Below are 23,364 nucleotides of genomic sequence, written 5' to 3' on the forward strand. Positions count from 1 at the left end.
TCTAACTTTAAAATGAGAATTGTTACTTTGTGACAAAGAGCTAGTGCTGGCCAATAAAGTGGTGGGGGGGCGGCAGGATTCTCACTTTATTCTGAGAATTCTCAAATTTGTTCTCAGAATTCTGACTTTAAAGTGAAAATTCTGATTTAAATCTCAGAATTCTGACTTTAAAGTGAGAATTGTCACTTTGTGACAAAGAGCTGTGAATTGTGAGATTAAAGTCAAAATTCTCACTTTAAGACTTCAATCTCAGAATTCTGACTTTAATCTCAGAATTCTGACTTTAATCTCAGAATTCTAACTTTGAAATGAGAATTGTTACTTTGTGACAAAGAGCTATGAATTGTGAGATTAAAGTCAGAATTCTCACTTTATTCTCAGACTTCTCAATTTATTCTCAGAATTCTGACTTTAAAGTCAGAATTCTCACTTTGTGACAAAGAGCTACGAATTGTGGGGGGTGGAGGGAGTCAGAATTCTGAGATTAAAGTCAAAATTTTCACTTTAAAGTGAGAATTCTGACTTTAATCTCAGAATTCTGACTTTAAAGTGAGAATTCTGACTTTATAGTCAGAGTTCTGAGAACAAAGTCAGAATCCTGCCAACCTTTTTTTTCTCTTCACTGGCCCTAATCCTCTTCCATAATGGTCAGTCTTGGTCAGTCTTGGTGCAAAACGTTGAAAAACCACTACCCGAAAGTCATCTGAACGTGACGGTTTTGCTGCTGAATGTGTCTGCCATCTTTGCCAGCCCCGCTGCAGCGTTGAGCTGCACAATTGATCAACACGTGCCCGTCGCGCTGATTTGCGCATCGCGCGCGGAACGACTGAGGGCTGCTGGGAAAGGGAAGCGGCGAGTGTGTGACAGCTCAATGGGCTCATGCATCAGCGTTGAGAGCGTAAACGATGAGCTTGCATCTGAGAGGCTTCAGTCAAGCCTCCCGTGAGCACCACGAGAGCGTTAACCTTGCCGGCTCTGCTCGCGTTCATCCATACGGGCGTGCGCACGTTTGCCGCCGCCCTCCTCTTATATCTCGCCAGCTGGCATCTGTTATTTATCATACACGTAAGGCACATTGGCTGCCGAGTGCAGCACTGCAAAGATACATTACTTCTCGTAAATGAGTCAGTTTATTAAGCAGAATTCTTTGTGAATGAAGCCAAACGGAAATGTTAGAAAATGAATTCGCCAACACCGTCAAAGCAGCCATTTTGAGTAAATCTGTAGGTTAATTCAATACATTTGCTCATTGTTTTTTTGAACAGTGTACAGTCTAATCTTGGATTGTAATTCCACTGTCTGCCACCAGATGGCATCGCACTATTGTTTTACACTATGCGCATTTGACAGAAGAAGACTGAAAACAGGAAGTAGGCAGACCTATTTTATGATAGGCCTTGTTTTTTTTATTCAATGTCAAATCCAATGTAAACATATTGAGAGGGATCAGTAAACTAACACTTTTGGAATTTTTATATTTTTGTCTTTTTATTGCTCTTGCATTTCTCAATATTTTATGTTTTTAAATATTTATTTTAAAAGTTTGTTTAAAGTTCTTAAAAACAAATAAGTGCCCTGCATTCTTTCAAAATATTGTACGCCTATAGTGCGTGTGTGTGTGTAAATGTGTATATGTGTGTGTGTGTGTGTGTGTATATATATATATATATATATATATATATATATATATATATATATATATATATATATATAATTTGTGAAATGTATTTTACGGGGCATCTTGAAAATCTGGATACATGGGGAAAGTTAAAAACATTTATTTAAATTTAAAAAAAATATTTTCTAATTTGCACGACTACTTGTTGCCAGGTAGATTTCAAAAGACTCGAGCATAACTGCCAATGAGCCAATGAAAATAACACGAGTGCCAGCCACGTCCTCTGTAAAGCTGCAATTATAAGGATGTTTATTTAAACACATTATTTTACTATAAGAAATATAAAAGATTATAATAAAAATTTTTGGTTTGCAGAAACCTTTGCCACATGCTGAAAGTGTGAAATGTAACAGAAATCTTTAGTAAAAGGCGAAAGATTTGGATGCTCTGAAGAGAAACGTGAGCTACCTCCACGCACCGGCATTATTCTTCTTCTCCTCCGTTTTCTTCTTCTTCTTCTCCTGTCTTTTGTGCGTCATCATTCACCGGGTCTAATTGGGACATTCGCGTTGGATCAGAAAAGGTCAGCGCGCGAAATGGATCTCAGCTGCCTTGTAGTAATCAAGCAGCCGTTACACGCTAAATGAAAGCGTTAATGCGCGCGCCCAAACATTCATTAGCGCCGTCGAACCGAGCGCAATTAGCCTGGGAGGTGTGGTTAGGGGTTGCGATTGCCGACGGGGGGGGTGGGGTTGGGGGGGGGGGGGGGGGTCGTGTTGTTGCGAATGCACCGTGGGTGTCGAACGCATCATCTCAGCAAGGTCTCATATGAGCACATTATCCAGAGCGTCCAGCCTTTGATTGGTTAATGAATGGATTTTTTTATAGAACTCGTTAAAGCAGAGAATAACGACTGCATGCTAATGTTTTTGATTGGAATGCAGCCTATCTAGGCAGTTGTGCAAACGTTCCCTTCTTTGTGATGAAAATATGATTTGGAGGAGAGCAGACATGAATAACTCATCGTTAAGTTAAAGTGAATGTGCAACAAGTGGACCCTTCATGTTTTGGACCACAGCCCATCTATGCAGGTGTCCACACTTCCCCATGTGTATTTTTGTGATGAAATGTGATTTGAAACAGACATGATAGAACATTTATTGTCACGTTCAATTATACATTTGAGGTGGACCTTCCAGGCTTTAAAAGGGGCCACAGCCCATCTAGGCAGTTGCACAAACTTCCCCTTATAAATATGTTGTTGTTTTTTATGCTGAATATGTGTCAATGCTAGAGAACTCATTGTCAAGTTAAATTATACATACACTGAGTGGACAGGCTTTAATTGAACTGCAGCCCATCTAGGCAGCTGTGCACAGTTCCCCGTGTGAATTTTTGTGATGAAATGTGATTTTTGAAACAGACATGATAGAACATTTATTGCCAAGTTAAATTATACATAAGAGGTGGACCCGTCAGGCTTTAAAAGGTGACGCAACCCATCTAGGCAGTTGCACAAATTTCCCCATGCAAAGATGTAGAGAACTCATTGTCAAGTTAAAGTGAATGTACAACAAACGGACCCTTCGTGTTTTGGACCACAGCCCATCTATGCAGGTGTGCACTACTTACCCATGTGTATTTTGGTGATGAAATGTGATTTGAAACAGACATTATAAAACATTTATTGTCAAGTTCAATTATACATTCGAGGTGGACCCTTCAGGCTTTAAAAGGGGCCACAGCCCATCTAGGCAGTTGCACAAATTTCCCCATGTAAATATTTGATTAAATGCTAGAGAACTCATTGTCAAGTTAAATTATTCATGCATTGAGTCTACCCTACAGGCTTTAATTGAACTGCAGCCCGACTAGGCTGTTGTGTAAACATCCCCCTATACATTTTGTTTTGTTTTTGTTTGTGATGAAATTTTGGCTGTAGTGCCAGGGCAGACATGATGGAAAAGTCATTGCCAAGGTATGTTATACATACATACTTATAATAAGGGAATATATGTTTGGAATTGGACAACAGCCCATCTAGGCAGTCGTCCAAAACAAACGTACTCCTTTTCACTGCTTTAAAAAAAAAAAAACATGTTGGTTGTTTCACACAAGTTTGTTTTAACACAATAAGACATCTTGAGACATCTTAAAAAATACCATGCCCGACTTTTCTTGCAGAACTGCTTTTGACTGACTGCATAAATGTTTCTCTTTTTAGGTAGTCTAGACAATCATCAAGTGCTTGATTTTCTTCTCTTGCCTGTGCAGACTAATAAATGTACTTTCCAGTGCATCGGGGTTGCATTTATCCTTGCCGAGTTTGTGCGAGTGACGGCACATAAAGTACTTGTATTAAAAATGTGAGTTTTCTTGTATGTTTGCTTCTCAGCCGTGCGCTTGAGAATTAACCCCGCCAGGCAGATGGATTGCCGTGAATTCAAGGTGTTTAATCTCATAAATTCATCTCGCCAAATGTTTCACGATGATACGATTAAAGAAAAAAATAAAATCAGAGATCAACTAACCGTAAAGAAACACACACACGCACACACACACACACACACACACACACACACACACACACACACACCGTCCAGGCTGTATTTAAACGTGCCTTTTTTTAAACACTTTCTCTTAACACTTTTCTCGTGTGGGTTTCTTAAAGAAACGGTCCAAGTGTGTGACTTTGCCAAACAAAATGTCGATTTGTTTCTTGTAGGGTTTCAAGTTACAAGTTCCAAACCTGGCTTCAAATTTCAAATGAGGTTTTCAAACCTTAAAATCACCAGTGTTCGATTAACACTGAGAGTGTTAAATCTAACACTAGAAAAGTGTTTATATGTATCCACACCAATGAGTGTAAATCTGACACTTCTTACTTTTTTCACACTTAACCAGTGTTACTCCAACACTGTATAGTGTTACACTGGTAAACACTGAGTAGTGTTGAAATTACTCTTCACTAGTGTCAATGTTAAAAATTTCATTCTGCCAAACTACACTTTACTCTGATAAATGAAAGTGCTTTACCATTTTCACTACTTTATTTTTTTCTTCTGGAGAGCTCAGTTCATTCTGTAATTTTACCGATTTGACATGTCATCATCATTGCTATCTTTTTTTATTTTATTAATTTTTTTTAAATAAATCTTTATTTTGTATGCGGGTGTGTATGTGCATGTGTGTTGACACGCAGACTCGAATGCTTTCTATTCCTCGCGGTGGCCGTACGGAAAACGCGCCGCGTCCGTTCCGCACTCAGCGTGAATTGAGCGTAAGAAATTGATGGAACAAGGAAAGTTGACAAACCAGGAAAGTAAAAGTCAACGAATAAACGTACCATCCAGAAAAGTATATAAACCAGGAAAGGAGATTAGGAGACAAAACAAAAAAATTGACAAACCATAAGAAGGGACAAAGTTGGCAAACCAGGAAAGTAAAAGTAGACAAACCAAGAAACTTATAAAAACAGAAAATAAATTTAACAGCCAGGAAAGTCGATAAACCGGGAAAGTAGACAAACCAAGAAACTTACAACCCACCAGGAAAGGAGACAAGCCAGGAAAATACGCAAACTATGAAAATGGACAAACCAGGAGCAGAGACAAAAAAATGAAATCGGCAAACCCGCAAAATATGTGAAACCAGCAAAGTATAGTCAAACCTTTGTGGCGCAAACCTGTGTTAGCTTGCATATGGACAGCCGGTGTCCTGATGTCCCGGTGGACTGTTCCTGCAGTCTGATTGGCCTTGCTAAAACCTTTGCGCGGTCGGGGGTGCCGGGGGGGGGGGGGGGGCTAAGATGTCGCGTGCGTCAAATGTGCAGCACACGTACAAGGTCATCGTCTCAGATTTACGCCTCCGACCTGAACAAGCTGAACACCGAGGGAGTGACGGCGGCTTTCCGGCGGCAAATGAACCTTTTCATCACATTGATTTCCTCAAGCGTGCGCTAAAACAATCCTTGCCACGTGCTGACATTCGCCTCTGATTGAGACGGATCTCCGGTCCGGAAACACCGCGCGTCGGCCCATGCTAAGCTAATAGCAGTATTCCCTCACCTGCGCCGTTTTTGTGAGTAATAGGCTTCGCTTAGTTGTTGTTGTTGTTGTTTTTTTTTTTAATACGCTGCGCTGCGAAGCGCTGTTGTTTTTCTGCACTAATGCTTCACTCGGGTCCACTTGCGTCTCCGCCTTCGGCTTGGCTCGATGCGGGAAAATCAATAGTTCGCCATGCAAACGCTTCCTGGTGACGTTTGTTCTTTTCGAGATGTTGACAGAAGGGGACGGCAAAGTCTGGCACGGCAAACAAACGCTGCCTGTACTGCTCTTCAAAAGTTTTTTTTTTTTTTTTGTTACACAGTAAACATTGCAACATAACATAAATCCCTTTCAAATAAAATTTAAAAAAAAGAGTAAAAAAAATCAGATGATTTTTATTAAATTTTTCTCCCTGTTGCAATCGTCTTTTTTGAAAACAGTTACTGCAGTTTTGTTTGGGTTTTGCTGAAATAAATTTGAGTTCATTCAGTTGTTCGTCTGATCGAAACAGTGACATCCTGTCATCAGGGGAGAATTCATGAACATACTGTAGCTGTGTGCCTGCCAACAATTGGAGCTAAGGCTAACGTATACATACTCAATAACAGGGGTTCAAGTACTGACCCTTGAAGGAGCACGCGTGTCATGGCCGTTCGATCGGATCTGAAGTAACTCCTTTCCTCCAAGTAGGACCTGCACCATTTTAGGACGGGAGCTGTCAAAATTTAATCGAGTAATCCATTATCAAATTTATCGACAACTATTTTAATCGTCGAGGCATCTTTTAATTTAAAATTGTTAAAATCCTCTGATTTCAGTATATCAACAGTCATTTTTTCACTGATTTCTGTAGTCCTTCATGCAAGAAGACTAATTATCTTCTGTGTCTAACCCAAATAAGACATTTGCAAAAAAAAAATGTTACTTTGGTGGACCATATCATATCATCAATCCCTTTTTTTTTTTTATCACTGTACGAATACGAAATAAGAAATAAACACCAACCACTGGTTAATCAACAGTAATCAGGGGGGAAAAGTTTTTGTAAAACACTTTAATGCAAAATTTAATTGAATCTGATTAGCAGATTAATCGATTGAATAATTGACAGATTAACCGATTCTAAAAATATTCGATAGTGACAGCGAGAAGAAGAATCGTGATTCTCATTTAGCATGATTCAAAAATAGGTTTTAAATGGCCCAAAATTGATTTTATTTAAATTATTTTATTCTGTCTTGCCCTTGTTTGTGCGTGCCTTTAGTGGGAGCGCTGTTCATGTTGTACACGATTTGGCCACTTCGGGGCTATTTGAATGAATAGCCGTTGAGTTTTGAGTGATAAAAGGGCAGCGAGTAGCATGCTAATTAGCAGTAGCGAGTCAGACTCATGACGATTCTTTGCACATCTATAAAATGAAGCAGAAGTCATTTTCAATCAAATCGTTTTTAATCAAAAATCGTTCCGAAGTGAAAATCGATTTTGAATCGAATCGCAGACCATAAAATCGGAAATAAATCGAATCGTGAGACACTCAAAGATTCCCACCCCTAATGGCAGCACCATTTAGGACTGTTCCATTTTCAAGCCTAACTGTAGTGACAAGTACTGTGAACCGATTTAGCTTTATAAATGTTGCCACTTACGAACTGTGCTGTCCTGTTCAAAACCAACAACCCTCCTGAATTTGAATATTTGGTGTTTGTTTGCTGTAACTATAGTTTAAGTGGCCGTGTGTGTATAAAGTTTCCCAATCACGCGTCCGAGTGTTCCTGTGAGTGGGAAAAAAAATAAATAAATACAAAATAAAAATACTTTAGACTGCAAACGCGTTTCCGTTAAATGAATATCGCAACCTCGGACGGCGGCGAGATATTTCTGGATCTTGCCGGTTCCGGACGATCACTGACTTTTTCTTCGTCTTCGTCTTCGCCCCCCCCCCCCCCGCGCAGCTCTTCGGGACAACCGGATCGAGCTGGTGCGAGCGTCGTGGCAGGAGCTCACCATCCGCATCAGCGACGTCAGCTTGGCCGACGAGGGCCAGTACACGTGCTCGCTCTTCACCATGCCCGTCAAGACCACCAAGGCCTTCCTCACCGTCTTAGGTCAGACTTGAAACGGGCGCAACTGGCGCAACGGGCGCAACGCGCTTTTTGTCACATCGCCCGTGTTTTTCGTGTCCAGGTGTGCCGGAGCGGCCCGAGATCACCGGCTTCACCAGCCCGGCCCTGGAAGGCGAGATCATCACCCTGACGTGCGCCGCGGCGGGCAGCAAGCCGGCCGCCCACATTCGGTGGTTCCGGAACGACAAGGAGGTCCAAGGTAGGCCACGTGCGGAGCAGAATCTTAACCCGTCAAAACGTCAAAACCGTACACGTTGAATGCATAGTGGGCCCAAAGCGATTCCCTGAGGGACTCCGTTCCAAACTAGACAATCTGAATGCTAAGATTTGATTTCTTATGAAGTCAATTGAAAGATAAATGATGTGGGAAAAGTACACACTTTTAATTAGTGGTTAAATGACAAATTAATAAAAAAAAAAAAAAACTTGAACTGCAATCTGTCGAAAGTTGGATTTAATCATTTCAGAGAAATGGATGTACCGGAGAACCTGGGTTCAAACCCTGCTTGGACGACCTTTTAGTACATTTGATGGTTCGATACCAACTGACTTATCATTTCAAGAAATGGATTATAATTTCTCTGAAATGATTAGATCTCACTTTAGAATTTATCTTTCAATTGACTGATTCAGCTAACAGCATTCAGATTTTTAGTTTGGTTTATTATATTGACGAGAGACCTTAAAGGGTCAATTCAACTTGCATTCTGCTGTCTTTATTTTGTGTAATACTTCGGGTGACATTTGTGTAGGTTAAAAAAACGAGAGCAACGGACTTGAAAATGAAGGAATGTTTGTAGCGTCTGGTGGCGTAGAAAGAAGGCCGACGAGTTGATACAAGAGCAGCAGATGGTGCCGCGATCACATGGAACACGCAAACGGTCTGTCGTTTCGCTTTGATCGCTTTTTTTTTTTTTTTTTTTCTGCAAGTTGAGAAGACAAAACAAAAATGTCGAAGAAGCCGACAAGTGACAGTTGCTCTTTATTGAAGTTTTGCACTTGAAAGCGTTTTGCTGGTGGTTCCGTCCGTCTGTCCGTCTGTCCGTCCGTCCGTCTGTTTGGCTGGCTGCTCGCCGCGGCGTGATTGATGGCGGCGCAGGCGAGCATGTGAAAGGCCGGCCCACGTTGAGATGGCGCGCACGTAGTTTGTTGAAGGGCCAGCGAGGGGGGGGGGAGCTGTCCGTCTCGGCGGAGATGACGAGGCGCTCTTTTCTTCAGCGCTCTCGTCAAAAGTTGCCTCCGAAAACTTGAGATGTTGAACACGCCTGTGGCGACGCGCTCGCGGGACACTTCGTCAGGTGCATGTGCGCGTTCCAAACAGAAGAGCTGTCTTCGAAATTCTGCCGGCACAAAAGACAAAAAAGTGTCGTTTGTATCGGGGCTGTCGCTATCGAGTATTTTTAGAATCTAATATTCTATCGATTATAATTACTGTTGAGAGGCTGAAATCAGGATTTGGACTCTGCCCGTGATTGGTGGTTATTTTGTACTTCAAATATCCAAACGATTACTCGATTATTAAAGGTATTAGGTGTCGATTAATTTGATAATTTATTACTTGTTGATTCATCGATTAATTTTGACAGCTCTAAAATGAAATCAGAATAATTACTGTTGAGAGGCTGAAATCAGGTTTGGGACAATTTTAAGTTACACAATGGCTGTAAACGATTACTCGATTATTAAAAACAGTTGTTGATGATATAATGATTAATTTCTACATCTCAGGCTTGTACTGCATTTATAGTGAGATGAATCTCAATGACTTCATGTCACTCCCCACTATCCCAATCCAAAAGACCAATCGTCCGTCTCCTTGCTGCCATTGTTGTGGCGTCTCAATAGGGTTGAGGTCAGGGGATAACCGTGGCCACACCATGAGTTTTTCCTCCCTTTGTAGCCATTGCAACCAAAGCTTCAGTGGTATTTGTTTGTTCGCTTTTTTTTTTGCAGCGTGGGACGGTGCCTCGTCTCTCATGAGATGTGTTTTCGTGTGAAAGGCACATTTGTTTTCATGCCGTGGCGGTTTGGAACCCCAATTTTCTTTTTCATTTCGATACCTTCAGGCACCCTAAATGAGCCTCGCCTCATTTTCACAGTTTCAGCCCAAAACATCAACCCGCCACCTCCTTCCTTGCTGACGTCACAATTTAGTCCTTGAGTCATCAGAATAAAAAAAAATGTAAAAAAGTCTGACTCAGGCGGCGTGTCGGTGCACTTTTATGAGCCGTTGTCAGGCCGCTTGGGCAAACACGGCGGCGAACGCACCTCATAGTCAAAGCCACCCGCGGAACAAAAAGCGAGCGACTGGAGGGCTCGACTTAAAAACTTCATTTCCATGTCAAAGTGTCAGCGAGGCGGGAGAGGTTGGGGGGGACGTCAATCAACACTCCGGGATGGGAATCTTTTGTCGGCGTGCTTTTAAAGCTTGTCTTTTACGCTGGGAGCGCAATGTTGTGCTGTCACTCAAATCCATCCGCGTCGCTCGTGGGCGGAGGAGGGGAGGGAAGGGGGGGGGGGCGATGCCGTTGGGGGGGAGGGGGAGAGGTTACGCCAGGTGTGATAGCAACAACATGTGGCTTTTATTTCATGCGCCAACGTTTTTTTTTCCTATCAAAGGCGCGCTGAGCTGCAACGCTGCGGGTAAATATGTCATGTGGTTGCAGTCAATTGGTTTGTTTGCACAAACGGTGAGACTTCATATTGCAAGCAACGTGGCCTCTGCTTTTATTTGCTCTGTACAATCTCTCCTCTTTCTGTGCAAGGAATAAACAAAGAATGGCATCGCTTGGAGTTTCTTTGTGACAAAAAAAATAAAATAATTGTGACCGCATGGCGGCTCGAGGTTTACTAAGCGGGACAGCAGCTGCCGCGTTAGTCAGAAGACCTTTAAGTGTTTTCATTTCTTTTCTTCCTCGCAAGAAATAAACTACAAAGATAAATATTGGTGAGGTTATAATAGTTTAGTTTTCTATTTTTGTTTTTTGTTTTATTTGGCTTCTAGTGCAGTTTTGTTCGTTTTTATTTTTCATTTTAGTTCACCATTAATGTCAGGTTCAGTCAACCTAGAACATTTCAGAAACAACGGACCAGCAGCAGAACCAAACAGAGATGCGCACAGATTACAACCTCCAACTCGTTCTGAAGCACATTCCGCCCGATCGCCTCTTTTTATTGGGGGAAGGCCCTGGTTTCATCGCCTATTGCTGCTCTAAAGGGTCTGGGGATGCGCATAGCAGCAACGTGACAATCATCCCGGGTATGAGTCATTGCGCAGACAATATTGCAAACGTTTCAGTCAAAGTTCACAAATGTGTCCAGCCGCCATCTTGTCCGGTTTCGGTTCCTGTTTTGCAACTGCAGCTTCTTCTCTCCACAGACGACCCCAACCCACATGGTTCAAACATAGGTCACACTGCTGAATAAATGCTTTGCAATTACTAAAAGAGTAAATATGGGATAACTTTTACATTACATTTATTCTAACATGATTAGTTTTAGCTTCAGGTTTTTTTTTGTTAAACAAAGAGATACAGTAAATGCTTAATTTTGTTTTTCTTAAATGTGGAGTATTTGGCGAGTGCTAGAAAACAAAATGTCACAAAGTATTGTGTAATTAAGCAAATTACAATTCTAAAATGTTTGACCTTCCTCCTTCTGTTCAGCAAAACCAAAATTTATCAATTTTAAACGAAACCCCCAAAAAGCTAATTTGTGGTCATATTCACTATAATTATAATACATTTTATAAAGTTAAGATGCTATTTCAGTTGGCTTTCTTCTTTTTTTATTCTTAAATAAAACGTTTTTTTTTCCCCCACTTTATTTTATATCATTCACTGCCATTGACGGCTAAAGACGTCAATTTTTGTAAGTCCACTGTGGCTCAGTGGATAGTGCTCCGGAGCTTTGACTTGCAAACAGGAGGCGAGGGTTCGAAAGAGGTCAATTTTTATTGGACTGGCAGTAAATGAGTTAACTATAATAACTTTGGTCCCAGACAACAATTGTGTGTTTGCGCTCACATGTTTAAACTCAGCTGCGGTGTGAAACGCAAGACATTGAATATACACTCTTTTTTTTTTTTTTTTTTTTCGAAAAAAAAGAATATACACTCTAAAAACAGTTGGGTCAAAAGTAACCCAATTATGGATCAAAAATGGACCGATCCACTTTATGGGTCAATTTGACCCAACTTTCTGGGTTGTTTTATACAAAATAACCCCATTTTTTTTAACCCGAGTTGTTTTCCGCTGAAAGACGCATTTCTTGAATCAAAATTGGGTCGAATTGATGTTGGCATTTTCAGCGGCCAATCGCCGACTGCTGTTCAGTGAGAGTTGCTTGTCTTTTTTGGCGCCCGCAGGCACGACGGAGGTGAGCGCCTCGGGCAAGTCGTTCACGGTGAGGAGCAGCCTGCACTTCCAGGTGAACCGGGGCGACGACGGCGTGGCCTACACCTGCATGGTGGAGCACGTGTCTCTGTCCAACCCGTACACCACCACCGAAGTCTTGGAGGTCCATTGTGAGTCCCGCGCGCGGATTAGCATGAAGATTAGCACTGAGAAGGAAATAGTAGAATTGAGATTACACGTACGTCTGCGGGTTTAGTTTTGCATTTCCAGCGGGATTAGTGAGGATTAGCTTGCAGGTAAGGGATTTAGTAGCGAAAGACAGGCTGAGGGATGCGAGCTGCCCGATGCCTGGAGAGCTAAAAACCGCTCTTGTTTTTTTTTTGTGTGCGTTTGCAGATGCTCCCCATCTGGAGATCACGCATTCGCTGATCTTCCCGCAGGAGGGCCAGTACTTCAAACTGGAGTGTGTTTCCAGAGGAAACCCCATGTAAGTCCTGGATGAGGAGGTCGCTACTGTGTAAATACAGTCGGAGGTGTGCGAGGGCTTGAGTCACATGACTTGAGTGGGCATCAAGGAAGACCCTATTGATTTTGATCGTAGGATTCCATCGGCCGTGCGTGTCAAAGACAAAGCAAGTAGTATGGAGGACCAAAACTGGCAAAATTAAAAACACATAAATGACTAAATAAATAAATCAATGAATAAAAGTGAAAATAAAGATAAAATTCAAAATTAAATAATGAAATAAAAACAACTATATATATATATATATATATATATATAGTTGTTTTTATTTCCTTATTTAATTTTGAAATAAAAACAACTATATATATATATATATATATATATATATAGTTGTTTTTATTTCCTTATTTAATTTTGAATTTGAATTTATATATATATATATATATATATATATATATATATCCCTAAATAAATACATACAAATTAAAATAAATGTAAAAATAAATGTTGAAATAAACCCATAATAATAAGCCCAACCCATGACATACTTAGGACCGCCCCTCATTTGAATAACATTTCGACCCGAAGAGCATCTGCAGCATGAAATAAATAAATGTAAGACCAAAGCATTTTTATTGATTGACTCATATATTTATTTCGACATTTATTGTTATATTTATTTTTGAATCTCCTTTTTTATTTTTGTATGTATTCGTACTTTTTTTCCTTCTTTTTTTTTTGCGTATATCATTTTTATTTTCTCGAATGCAGCATGAGTCCAAAAAACACGGTATTTCACATCATCTACCTTCTGTCCTTTTCCTTCAATATCCAGACCAGAACCGGTTCTGTGGTCAAAAGACGGCGGCGATTTGCCCGACGTGGAGCGCATGATCGTGGAGGGCCGGGAGCTCACCATCACCACGCTGAACAAAACTGACAACGGCACGTACCGCTGCGAGGCCAGCAACCACCTGGGGACCAGCAGCGCAGAGTATATACTCTTTGTTTACGGTGAGAGCACACTCTGATGCCAGACACACACACAAAACATTTTATTTTTATTTTTATGTCGTGCTCAACTTGACTCCATGTTACGAGGGCGTACAAATATATATATTTTTTTTTGAGAGGGTGGGGGCACTATAATGAGTAAGAACTCGCAAATTTGCGACAAAAAGTGGCAAATTTGCGACAAAAGTGGCAAATTTGCTACTTTATGAAGTGGCAAATTTGCAAGAAAAAAAACTCATAAATTTGTGACTGTGACTGTGGCAAATTTACAACTTCATAAAGTGGCAAATTTGCAAGAGAAAAAAACGTCATAAATTTACGAGTTTATAAAGTGCCAAATATGCGATAAAAAAAAACCCTCAGAAACTTATGAGAAATACACATAGCATAACTATAGTCTGTGAAGATCCGTTGGTGGTTAATGGGATGTTTATAAAATGAAAAGGCAGGATGGAGTCAGATTTATTCTTATTCATTTAAACTTGTCATTACACGGCAGCTCGAGCGACAACACTTCCTGATCCCCTATCAGCTGACTAAACACTAGCCAATCAGAAGCTAGCATACTTTAGGTAAATGCAAGTGAATGACGGAGAGCAGCAGATTCGACACATCAACTTAGATACTTGTACAAAAAAAAAAAAAAAAAATGTATGAATGTGTAAATAAGAATTCTGGAAAAATACATGTACAAGTAAATATAAATTTTAATAAATTAACTTTAATGCTTAATCCTCAGGGTATGAACCTTTATCGTCTTTATCGCTGGCCGTACCCAACGCTTCAAACATCATATTTCATCTCTGCTAAAGCAATTACTATCTCCTTATTTGAAAACCCGACTGAAGAGTATTGGCACAAAACAACCGAGTCGTACGCTACGTGTATTTCTCGTAAGTTTTTTTCCCCGTAAATCTGCCACTTTAAAAGCTCGCAAATAAAGTGGCAAATTTGCGACTTTATAAACTTGCAGATTTATGAGTTTTTTTCTCCGAATATTGCCCCCGCCCTCTAAAAAAAATATATATATATTATACGTGGCCCTCATACGCCGTCGTACCATGTCACCAACGGCCACAATTGCAGTTGTTAACCTTGTTGTGATTATCGACTTTGTACGGCATTTTAAAGGCCACAAAAAGCTTTGGCTAAGTTTATTAGCAAAGGTGGAAGTTAGCTTGCCTAGAAAACGATTTACACTCTCAGGATGCCAGACAAAAATTATTTTTTAGTTTCTTTTTTTGCAGCGCTCCACTTGACTCCGTGTCATCGACAGCATCAAATCAAGTGCAAAATCTCGGGTGTGAATATTGACTGCGTGCTGAATTTTAAAAGCCACCTGAAGCGACTCTTCCTTGCCTCGCTCTTGACACAACGCAGTTGTGCAGGTTCGGCGAACGCGCGATGCAGGATGACCCCCCCCCCACCCCCCTCTCCATCTAAATGCATCAGGCGCCACTCAATAATGCAATCTATACGTTGAGCACCGTTTCGTGGCAGATCATCAGCGTGAGGCGTAACAGCTGCGAGACCCACCACAGAATATTCATGCAGCTAAAATATAAATGTTACCCCCCCCCCCCCCAAAAAAAACCTGAACCATTTTGAAAAATAATCAAATTGCATATTTTTTCTCAATATTGAGAGAATGGCGGAAGGAGAGAGATTGACGTTTTCAAATTGTTTTGAGTTCAGCTAAAGAACATATTGAGGTACATTTCACACTCTGCGCAGTGTTCTGTTGACAAAGTGTTATCTCGCTTCAAACAAACGACCAGAAAGTCTATTAAATTTAAAAACGATAAATATGGATTGCAGCACATTCAAACTTAAAGAGAAAGAGCCACAAAGGCTGTGTGACTGAATGAGGTCCCCAAATTTAACTCACTCACTCCCAGCCATTTTCACTGAAGCAACCCCCTTCGCTCCCGGCTGTTTTACTGGATTTTGACAGATTTTGCCAGGCCCGCAGAATATTGTGTTCTATTGCTATAAAAAGATGGAACCTACCAAAAGTAAGATTATTTCATCAGGATAAAAAAAAAGTATGGTTCTATCTGTTTGCGTTTTGCAGCAATTAGCATTAGAATATAGCTAACGTGGCCCTGGTTGATCTCTTATACTCTGCTGCCACCTGCAGGCCGTTTTTTGTTGTTGTAATAACTACTATTGCCTTAAGCGACCTCTTCAGGTCAGAGGCTGCATCAAAGCCTTCTGTTTGCTCTATAAATAAATACATTTTTGGGAGCAAAAGAGTTCATCGTTATATTTATGACTGAAGTACATTTTAAATGTTAAGTTTGCCATGACAATATTAACAGTTAAACACAGACTGCCATAAAAAAAACATTTATGTACGTGAATTCCAGACCTATTTTTATTTTTAAAAAAAAGAAGTAGCTGTTTATGTTGTGAAATCCAGACTTTTTTTTTTATACAATTGTCTTTATTTCATGTTTAATCAAAAATTAATTAATTAATTAAAAATAACCTCTTTTTTTTTTTAAACATCATCATTAAAAATGTACTTCAATTAAGTATTAGCAAAGCTGGTTGTCAATTTGACAGGGGTGTCTGTATTTGTTGAATGTAACTACTAAAGTTACTTGTAATCGAATTTAGTTACTTTTGAAATAATTACATTATCAGTAAAGTAACTTTTAGTTACTTTTTCAAAGCAACAGTGGCAACACATCAAACTCATACAAATGAAGTCATCTCGTCACTTCAGGGCGAGAAATCATGTCGGCCATGTTAAGATTGTGAAGAAAATCCCGCTGATGATGAGCGGAACCGCACACGACACCCGGCAATTGACAGCCGTTCCTCGGGACCTCCATCACGTCTGGCCGAGCGCCGAGCGGCCGTCTCCTCGGATGGCCTCAGCCCGGAAGACTCATTTGCAGCACCCGAGAGGCAATAAATGTCATCGCCGCGCCCCGATTCATCACCGGCGCCCATTACGCGCCCTAATATGCTTTATTAAGCCGAGCGAGGCAACGCGGCGTGTCGTAATTACTCGGAGATGTCGGCGAGACCGCAGCAGATGCGGCGCGGTTAAGTACACTTGAGCGATGGCTGCGTCGAACGGCTGCGGCGCCGGTTCGCCGTAAAAGCAGCGAGCGGCGATGAGGGGGGAGTTGAGGGCGCCCCCTACAGTTGTGAAGTGGAAGGGACTTTCAAGTGCTGTGGGAAATGTCAATAAAACAGCAGCCACAAATATGGCAAAAAAATGGCTACTACTTCCTGGTTCGTTATAATAAAATAAAAATAAGAAAAGTTTGCCTACCCCTGCGATAATAACAAAAAAAATGCCTATACAGTACCTGCACAATTATCCACATAAGAGATAGACCAATATTTTTTTTTCAGGGCCGATTTCGATCCTTATTATTAGTAGTCAAAGAGGCCGATAACTACGGAAGAGGATGAGGGCCAGTGAAGAGAAAAAAAAGGGTTGGCAGGATTCTCACTTTTTTCCCAGAATTCTCACTTTTTTTCCCAGAATTCTCACATTTAATGTTATGAGGACGTCTTCAACATTTTTTGACCGACTGCACACGCTCATCTTCCTCTTTTTCTAATCAGTTAATTAAAAATGGGAAAAAATTACCCCAATATTTTGACATGAACAAATATTCCAAATGTGATACGCAAACATTTATTAAATGCTTTACTTTAATGCACGTAATTATGTTTATTGCTCAAATACAACCAGTGCTACTTTAAACGTAGCCATCCGCCATTTTTGTTTTGTGCTAGAGCATACAGAAGGCTTTGACGCAGCCTCTAAACTGAAGACAATGCTTGAAGCAGTGGCAGTTATTACAAAAACGGCCAGCAGGTGGCAGCAGAGTATAAGAGATCAACCAGGGCCATGTTGCGAACAAGCTCTTTTCCCCAGTGTTTTTAACAGGAATGTCAATAATGATCAAACTTAGCTATATTCTTATGCTAATTGCTGCAAAACGGAAACAGATACAAATCTACTTTTTTTTTCCTGATGAAAGAAGAGACTCTAATCTTTCTTTTGGTGGATTCCATGTCTTTATAGCAATATAACAGAATATTCTGTGGGCCTTGCAAAATCTGTCAAAATCCAATAAAACAGCCGGGAGCGAAAGGGATTGCTTCAGTGAAAATGGCTGAGAGTGAATGAGTTAATACAGTGTTTCCCACACCATGTTAATACTTAGGCGGGCCACCCAAGTAAATTGGCCACCACCCAAGAAGTTTTTGAGAAAATCTATTAAAAATATGTGTGGATCGTGAGGCTCGAGGAGACGTGGTAACAGGATTGAGACCCACCTCCCTCCTCATCAGTTTTTCCCCCCTTTTCTAAGCGTAAATCCACACATGAGCCATTTGGAGATCCTGCCTCAATATTTTTTGTTTTGTTTCGTGGCTTCACCTGCTCCCGCGTGAGTCAATCAGGTGAGAGAATCAACACAAAGCACGCACGCGAGTAATTGTTGTTTTGATTTTCCTCGTCCTGTGTGCCTTCCCCGCGGAGTTTTTTTTTTATTATTATTTTTATTTTTTTTTACCACCACTGACATTCCCGCATCAGGCAATCACATTCCGTGTCCGCGTGTTCCGCGTGCTCCGCGTGTTCCGCAGCCCGCCTCGGCCGACATGACGCGGCGCGTGCGGCCGATGATGGATGAGCTAACAAAGCGAGCTGTGAGCTAGAAAATGGTGTTATTTGTCGGCTGCTTTTATCAAGTGGTAGCCGCGACCGGGAGCACCGTCGGGGTTACAGTAAAGGGAAGGCATAGGAGGTGTTTGTGCAGCGTATCGGTATTTTCTTATTATTATTTCCTGTTTGCTTCGTTGCCAGCACCGTACATGTAAATGCTTTCATTTGCTCACGAAAGGGATGGCTCACTATTTGGCAACCGGATTGCTCCTCTGGTGGAGATCTACCATAAAGGTGAAACTCAGACGGCGCCGAAGCACTACTTTTGGGCATTCTAAGAGCGCAGAAATAGTTTTTAAACAACAAAGGACTGGTTTTGAAGAATATGTCAAATGTGTTCATAGTTTGTATTGTTTTCTTTTTCTGTGTCCCCGGGCTCAGACCCCAACGCCATCGGGCAGCACGGGCCCGACCACGCCCTGATCGGCGGCGTGGTCGCCGTGGTGGTCTTCATCACCTTGTGTTTGATCATCGTCCTGGGCCGCTACCTGGCCAGACATAAAGGTAAGCCCAGTACAAGGGTTGACGAATGAGACTTTGAAACTTTGTACGGTCAAAATGTCGGAAAGCTTACGGTAGGGCTTGCAATTCATCGAAATTCAATTACAATTTCAATTATTACACTCCACAATTGCAGAAACAGGAAATAAAAGATTATTCATACGGATTTTGAGTTGTTTACATTTATATATTTGCACCTTTTTTTATTTTAAAATAACTAGTTGAATAAATCTTGTATGGTCCAAAAGGAACTTGCATAATTATAAGACATGTATTTGTCATAACTCATTCACTGCCACTGACGACGATAGACGTCAAAAATTCATGTGAAGTATTTCTATTAGTTTAACATTTTTTTCATTTAATAAATTTTTTTGAATGAAAACCTAGAATTTTTTATTGTAAATTTAGAACAGATATAAAATTATCATGCGATTAATTATGATTAAATGGCCCTTATTTTTAATTTAAAAAAATTAAATTAGGCTCGTCAGACGATTACATTTTTTTCATTGTAATTAATGACATGACTTCACTAGTTAACTAACGATTAATCTGTTCTAAATTTACAATAATTTTTTTTCTAGGCTTTCATACTCTAAAATGTTAAACTAATAGAAATTGTTCAAATGAATTTTAGACGTCTATAGCCGTCAATGGTAGTGAATGAGTTAATATTTTTTACATGTTTAAACATGTTCTTGTTTTGTACCAAAAAAACAAATGATTGTTCTAATCATGATTTAAATTATTACCAAATGTTTTTTTTTTTTAATATGTCCTTGCCCTGCACTTTACTTACGACATGTCCTCTGACGCTACTTTAATTATTATTATTGTTATGACGCACGCTGGTGCCTACTTTTAACCTTTATTATTTGTCTTTCACATACTTTTTATTATCCACACTTTTTTTGCCACGCAAAAATTCCCGCATCGTACATCCGACTTAGACAGCTCAATTTCAACTTCTTTTTTTTTTGTCATTTATCATTCATCCACAATTAATAATTAGTAACTTTCACGTAATTAATCTTTCGATTTACTTTATAAGCGTTCCAAATGCTTTCAGCGTTCCCGCGCAATTTCTCCCAAAAATTTTGCATTTGGTCTCGTTGCACATTTGCAATGCCGCCACATGCGCGTGAACTGTGTTTTGTGGCCAGGCACGTATCTAACGCACGAGGCCAAAGGGTCCGAGGACGCCCCCGACGCCGACACGGCCATCATCAACGCCGAAGGGAACCACGTGCACGCCGAGGAGAAGAAGGAGTACTTCATTTAGGCCGCTTCGTTCTTTTGTTACTTTTTTTGACAACGGACATGCAATTTGAAGCTGCCTCAGTGTCACTTGATTTGATTTCAACGTCATTCACGGACAATTCTTTGATTTCTCTTTTAGTTGAAGGTGCCTCCATGTCTGTTTTTGACCATCACACGGCACCTTCTCCCGCACACGTTCTTGCGATATAACGTCAACTCCAGTCAAAGCTGTTTTTTTTTCGTTCACCAGGTTTGTTAGCATCCGGGGGGGGATTTTTTTTTTTTTCCCCCTCACAATACCGCATAGCGAGATCCCAAAGTTTGACCCTGAAACGCAAAATGTAGAAGCACAATCTCCAAAAGATAAAAGCCGCTTCCTCTCGGCGACCATTTTTTTCTCCCTTCCCCGCCCCCGGGCCGACGTGTAAAAAGCACAAATTTGCGAGGGCTCAAAAGCAAGGAAACCCGATGCCGACTGGTTCTTGTCTCAGGATTCGTGTCAAGATCAGAGAAGAAAAAGTCCGGGTCCAACCCCCCACCCTCTACCACCTCCAATGTGAAAACTTTCTGAGTGGAACCTGGCAAAGTTGATCGGTCCTTGTGTCCAGGCGGGGGGAACTATGCTCAATGTGTGCATATTGTTGTTAAATACTTTGCTATAACGTGAATATTGGTGAAGAATATTGTTGATTCTTTGGATCCCTGGCACCTTTTTTTTTTTTATCGCGTATCGACGCTGTTCAATGAAAAACACGTCGGATATTTATTCAGTGATTCTCAAGCTCCCTCTAGTGGTACTGGAAAGAATCACTGTTGAAGTAGAGTTAAGTTATATTTAACTTTTACGTTCAATACATTTGTATTTAAATGACTTTTTGGTTTTGAATATTTATTTCGATCGTATTTCTATTTTTTTTTTCATTTTCTTCTATTAAGACACTCATTCACCACCGTTGTTAGCTATAAATGTACGCTACACTAATTTCATGTTGGTCACGATGATGATACTAGATAGTATTTGGTGTAAAAACCACTGTGTTATGGAAGTCATCCACAAAAACAAAAATGTTCTTTATTTTGGGGATAATTTGCCGATCTGAGCTTTTCATTGGATAGCGACGGTACACGTGATTTAATGTGTTTCATAAGCTTTTTTTTTTTTTGTGGGCCAGAAGGTATGTAAATAACATGTAAGTATTAAATTTTAGTAAAGAAAAGTCAATAGTTCTAACTTGATTTTCATGACATTTCCCAACATGTTGTGGACAGCTGTTTTCTTCTATAAAGGAGGACGTGGGGGCACACAGAAAAAAAGGGGGGGGGGGCAAACAAGATTGCGGAAAAATTTGCAAAATTACAAAGGAAAAACGTATCAAAAATATTATGAGAATATTACAAGATAAACTGATGACAATTTTTTTTCAACACATTTTTCAAGTAAAAAAAATGATTCGCAAATGGAATCGAAATATCAGTAAAATTTCACTTTTTTTGTAGTGTAATATATTGTGTGTTTAGGAAAAGGGTCATAATGTAATGAAAAACTACAAATGGCATTTTTGTTGTATTAAAAAAAACTACATTTATTTTAGGTTAACTGTATAGAAGGAAGTCATATTTCAAGAAAAAAATCACATACAAACAAACAACTTTATGACCACTCATTTGCAATATTACATGACAAAATACATTAAGATCTACAAAAAAAAAAATGCAGTTTTTCTAAGGAGAAGTGACTAAATGAATACTGTACGTATTCGTATTGCCAGAAAAGTAAATGGAGAAATTATTTTTCTTCTGTTTCGAACCCCGCCCCCTCCGCCCTCATTTTCCATGTGCTCCTCATACTCCTTTATATCTTTCAAACAGGGATTGTAAATGGAGAGTAGGGGAAAAGACAATGTATGTATTTATCACCATGATGGACACTTACCATATAATACAGATATTCTAGCTGTTATTACGAAAGCACTTGTCTTACAATATCTTTTTTCCTTCTTCTGTGACATCACCCAAAATGGACAAAAGGATCACCGTTATGGCCTTTGAGTTTGCTGCAAAACCGTTGGTGAATCAGACGTCAGCTATCACTGTACAAAAAAACAAACTACCACCGGCGCTCACCTTTCTTCTTCATGCCATAAAGAACTCGTTTTGTAAGAAAAACAAAGAAAACAAGAACCAAAAAAAACACATTTTCAATTTGCTGTAAGTAATTAGCTTTTTATGGGGTTGGGGGTAAATGTGTGTGTGGAGAGCGTGAGATTTTTTTTCCTCAGCTTAAAATTGAATATTCATTTTTCAACTATGCCACTGTAAAACAGAAGCGAGCAAAAAAAAAAAAGAACAAAAAGTGTGGATTAAAATATGAATTTAAACAAAATGTGTTTCATGTGATTCATAAGCAAGAATTTTACATTGTAAGGAATTGGTCAACCAACATCGTGGCTGCCTGGGTGGCTTGTTTCAACCTGAAAAAAGATTTTATTTTGCATTTTTTCCTCCTCCACTTCCTCAGCAGCTAGCATGTATGAGCGCTAAATTAGCTAGCTCTGGATACACAATGACGACTAGCTTGCTCTGAGGAGCAAAACTGGATGGATTTAAAAAATAATAATAAGCATCTCTGGTGAGTACGATGTATTTTATATTTCAAGTTTAGTTTTTGTCATGCTATCAGATAAATATTGATTGTTTAGTGTAGAGGTTTGGAGTTGATGTACCGGAAGATAAAAGTTGAACTATGTTTTTTGCTTCAGTGATGATGGATAGATCTTTATCGTCAAATATTTGAAATTAATGTCTCTCTTACACTGTAATGCAACACACAGTTACATTGTTGTCGTTTTTATATTGTGACCTTATACTGGTAGTACAAAGAAGATTAAAAGTCCCCATTGAAGGCCCAAGTCAAAAATGTACCACACGCACTAATGTTAGGTCTTATTAGTCAGGTTTCCATTCAATTGTTTCAAATTCAAGCAAATGTACTGAAAATGCGCAAAACGGACATGCGACTTCTGCCCGTTTCCATCTGTTCTTCTTTTGCGAATATTGAGAGGGGACTCCGCCCCTGTAGGTGGCAGTATACACCAAAGAGATGTGATCCACCAGCAATTTAAAGGAAGAAGAAGAAGAACAGGAAGTGACTGCGCATGCGATGACATCATATGAGTTTGATTTGTAATTCTTAATAAACCGTAGCGTTGTTTTTTTGTGCTGTTTTCCATCTAAAATTGCATTAACGTTCGCTTCTTTAAATAATTCCAGAACGATTTC

The 23,364-nt window shown here is 40.0% G+C and overlaps 1 protein-coding gene across 2 annotated transcripts in view; it reads left to right on the forward strand.

The window, feature by feature from the left end:
* LOC147171642 (cell adhesion molecule 2-like) overlaps window positions 1-22,462 on the forward strand; it is a 135,438-nt gene extending 112,976 nt beyond the window's left edge. For both annotated transcript variants that reach the window (XM_086079914.1, XM_086079913.1), the window contains 7 exons: window positions 7,617-7,769; window positions 7,849-7,986; window positions 12,154-12,312; window positions 12,539-12,629; window positions 13,444-13,622; window positions 18,703-18,825; window positions 19,989-22,462. In XM_086079914.1, the coding sequence (XP_085936040.1) occupies window positions 7,617-7,769; window positions 7,849-7,986; window positions 12,154-12,312; window positions 12,539-12,629; window positions 13,444-13,622; window positions 18,703-18,825; window positions 19,989-20,107 (962 nt within the window). In that variant the 3' untranslated portion in view covers window positions 20,108-22,462. The remainder of the gene's footprint in view (window positions 1-7,616; window positions 7,770-7,848; window positions 7,987-12,153; window positions 12,313-12,538; window positions 12,630-13,443; window positions 13,623-18,702; window positions 18,826-19,988) is intronic.
* Window positions 22,463-23,364: the final 902 nt, after the last annotated feature.

This window comes from Leptonotus elevatus, chromosome 7 (genome assembly GCF_054856555.1).
Source record: "Leptonotus elevatus isolate MCC_2025b chromosome 7, RoL_Lele_1.0, whole genome shotgun sequence".
Taxonomy (NCBI): Eukaryota; Metazoa; Chordata; class Actinopteri; order Syngnathiformes; family Syngnathidae; genus Leptonotus; species Leptonotus elevatus.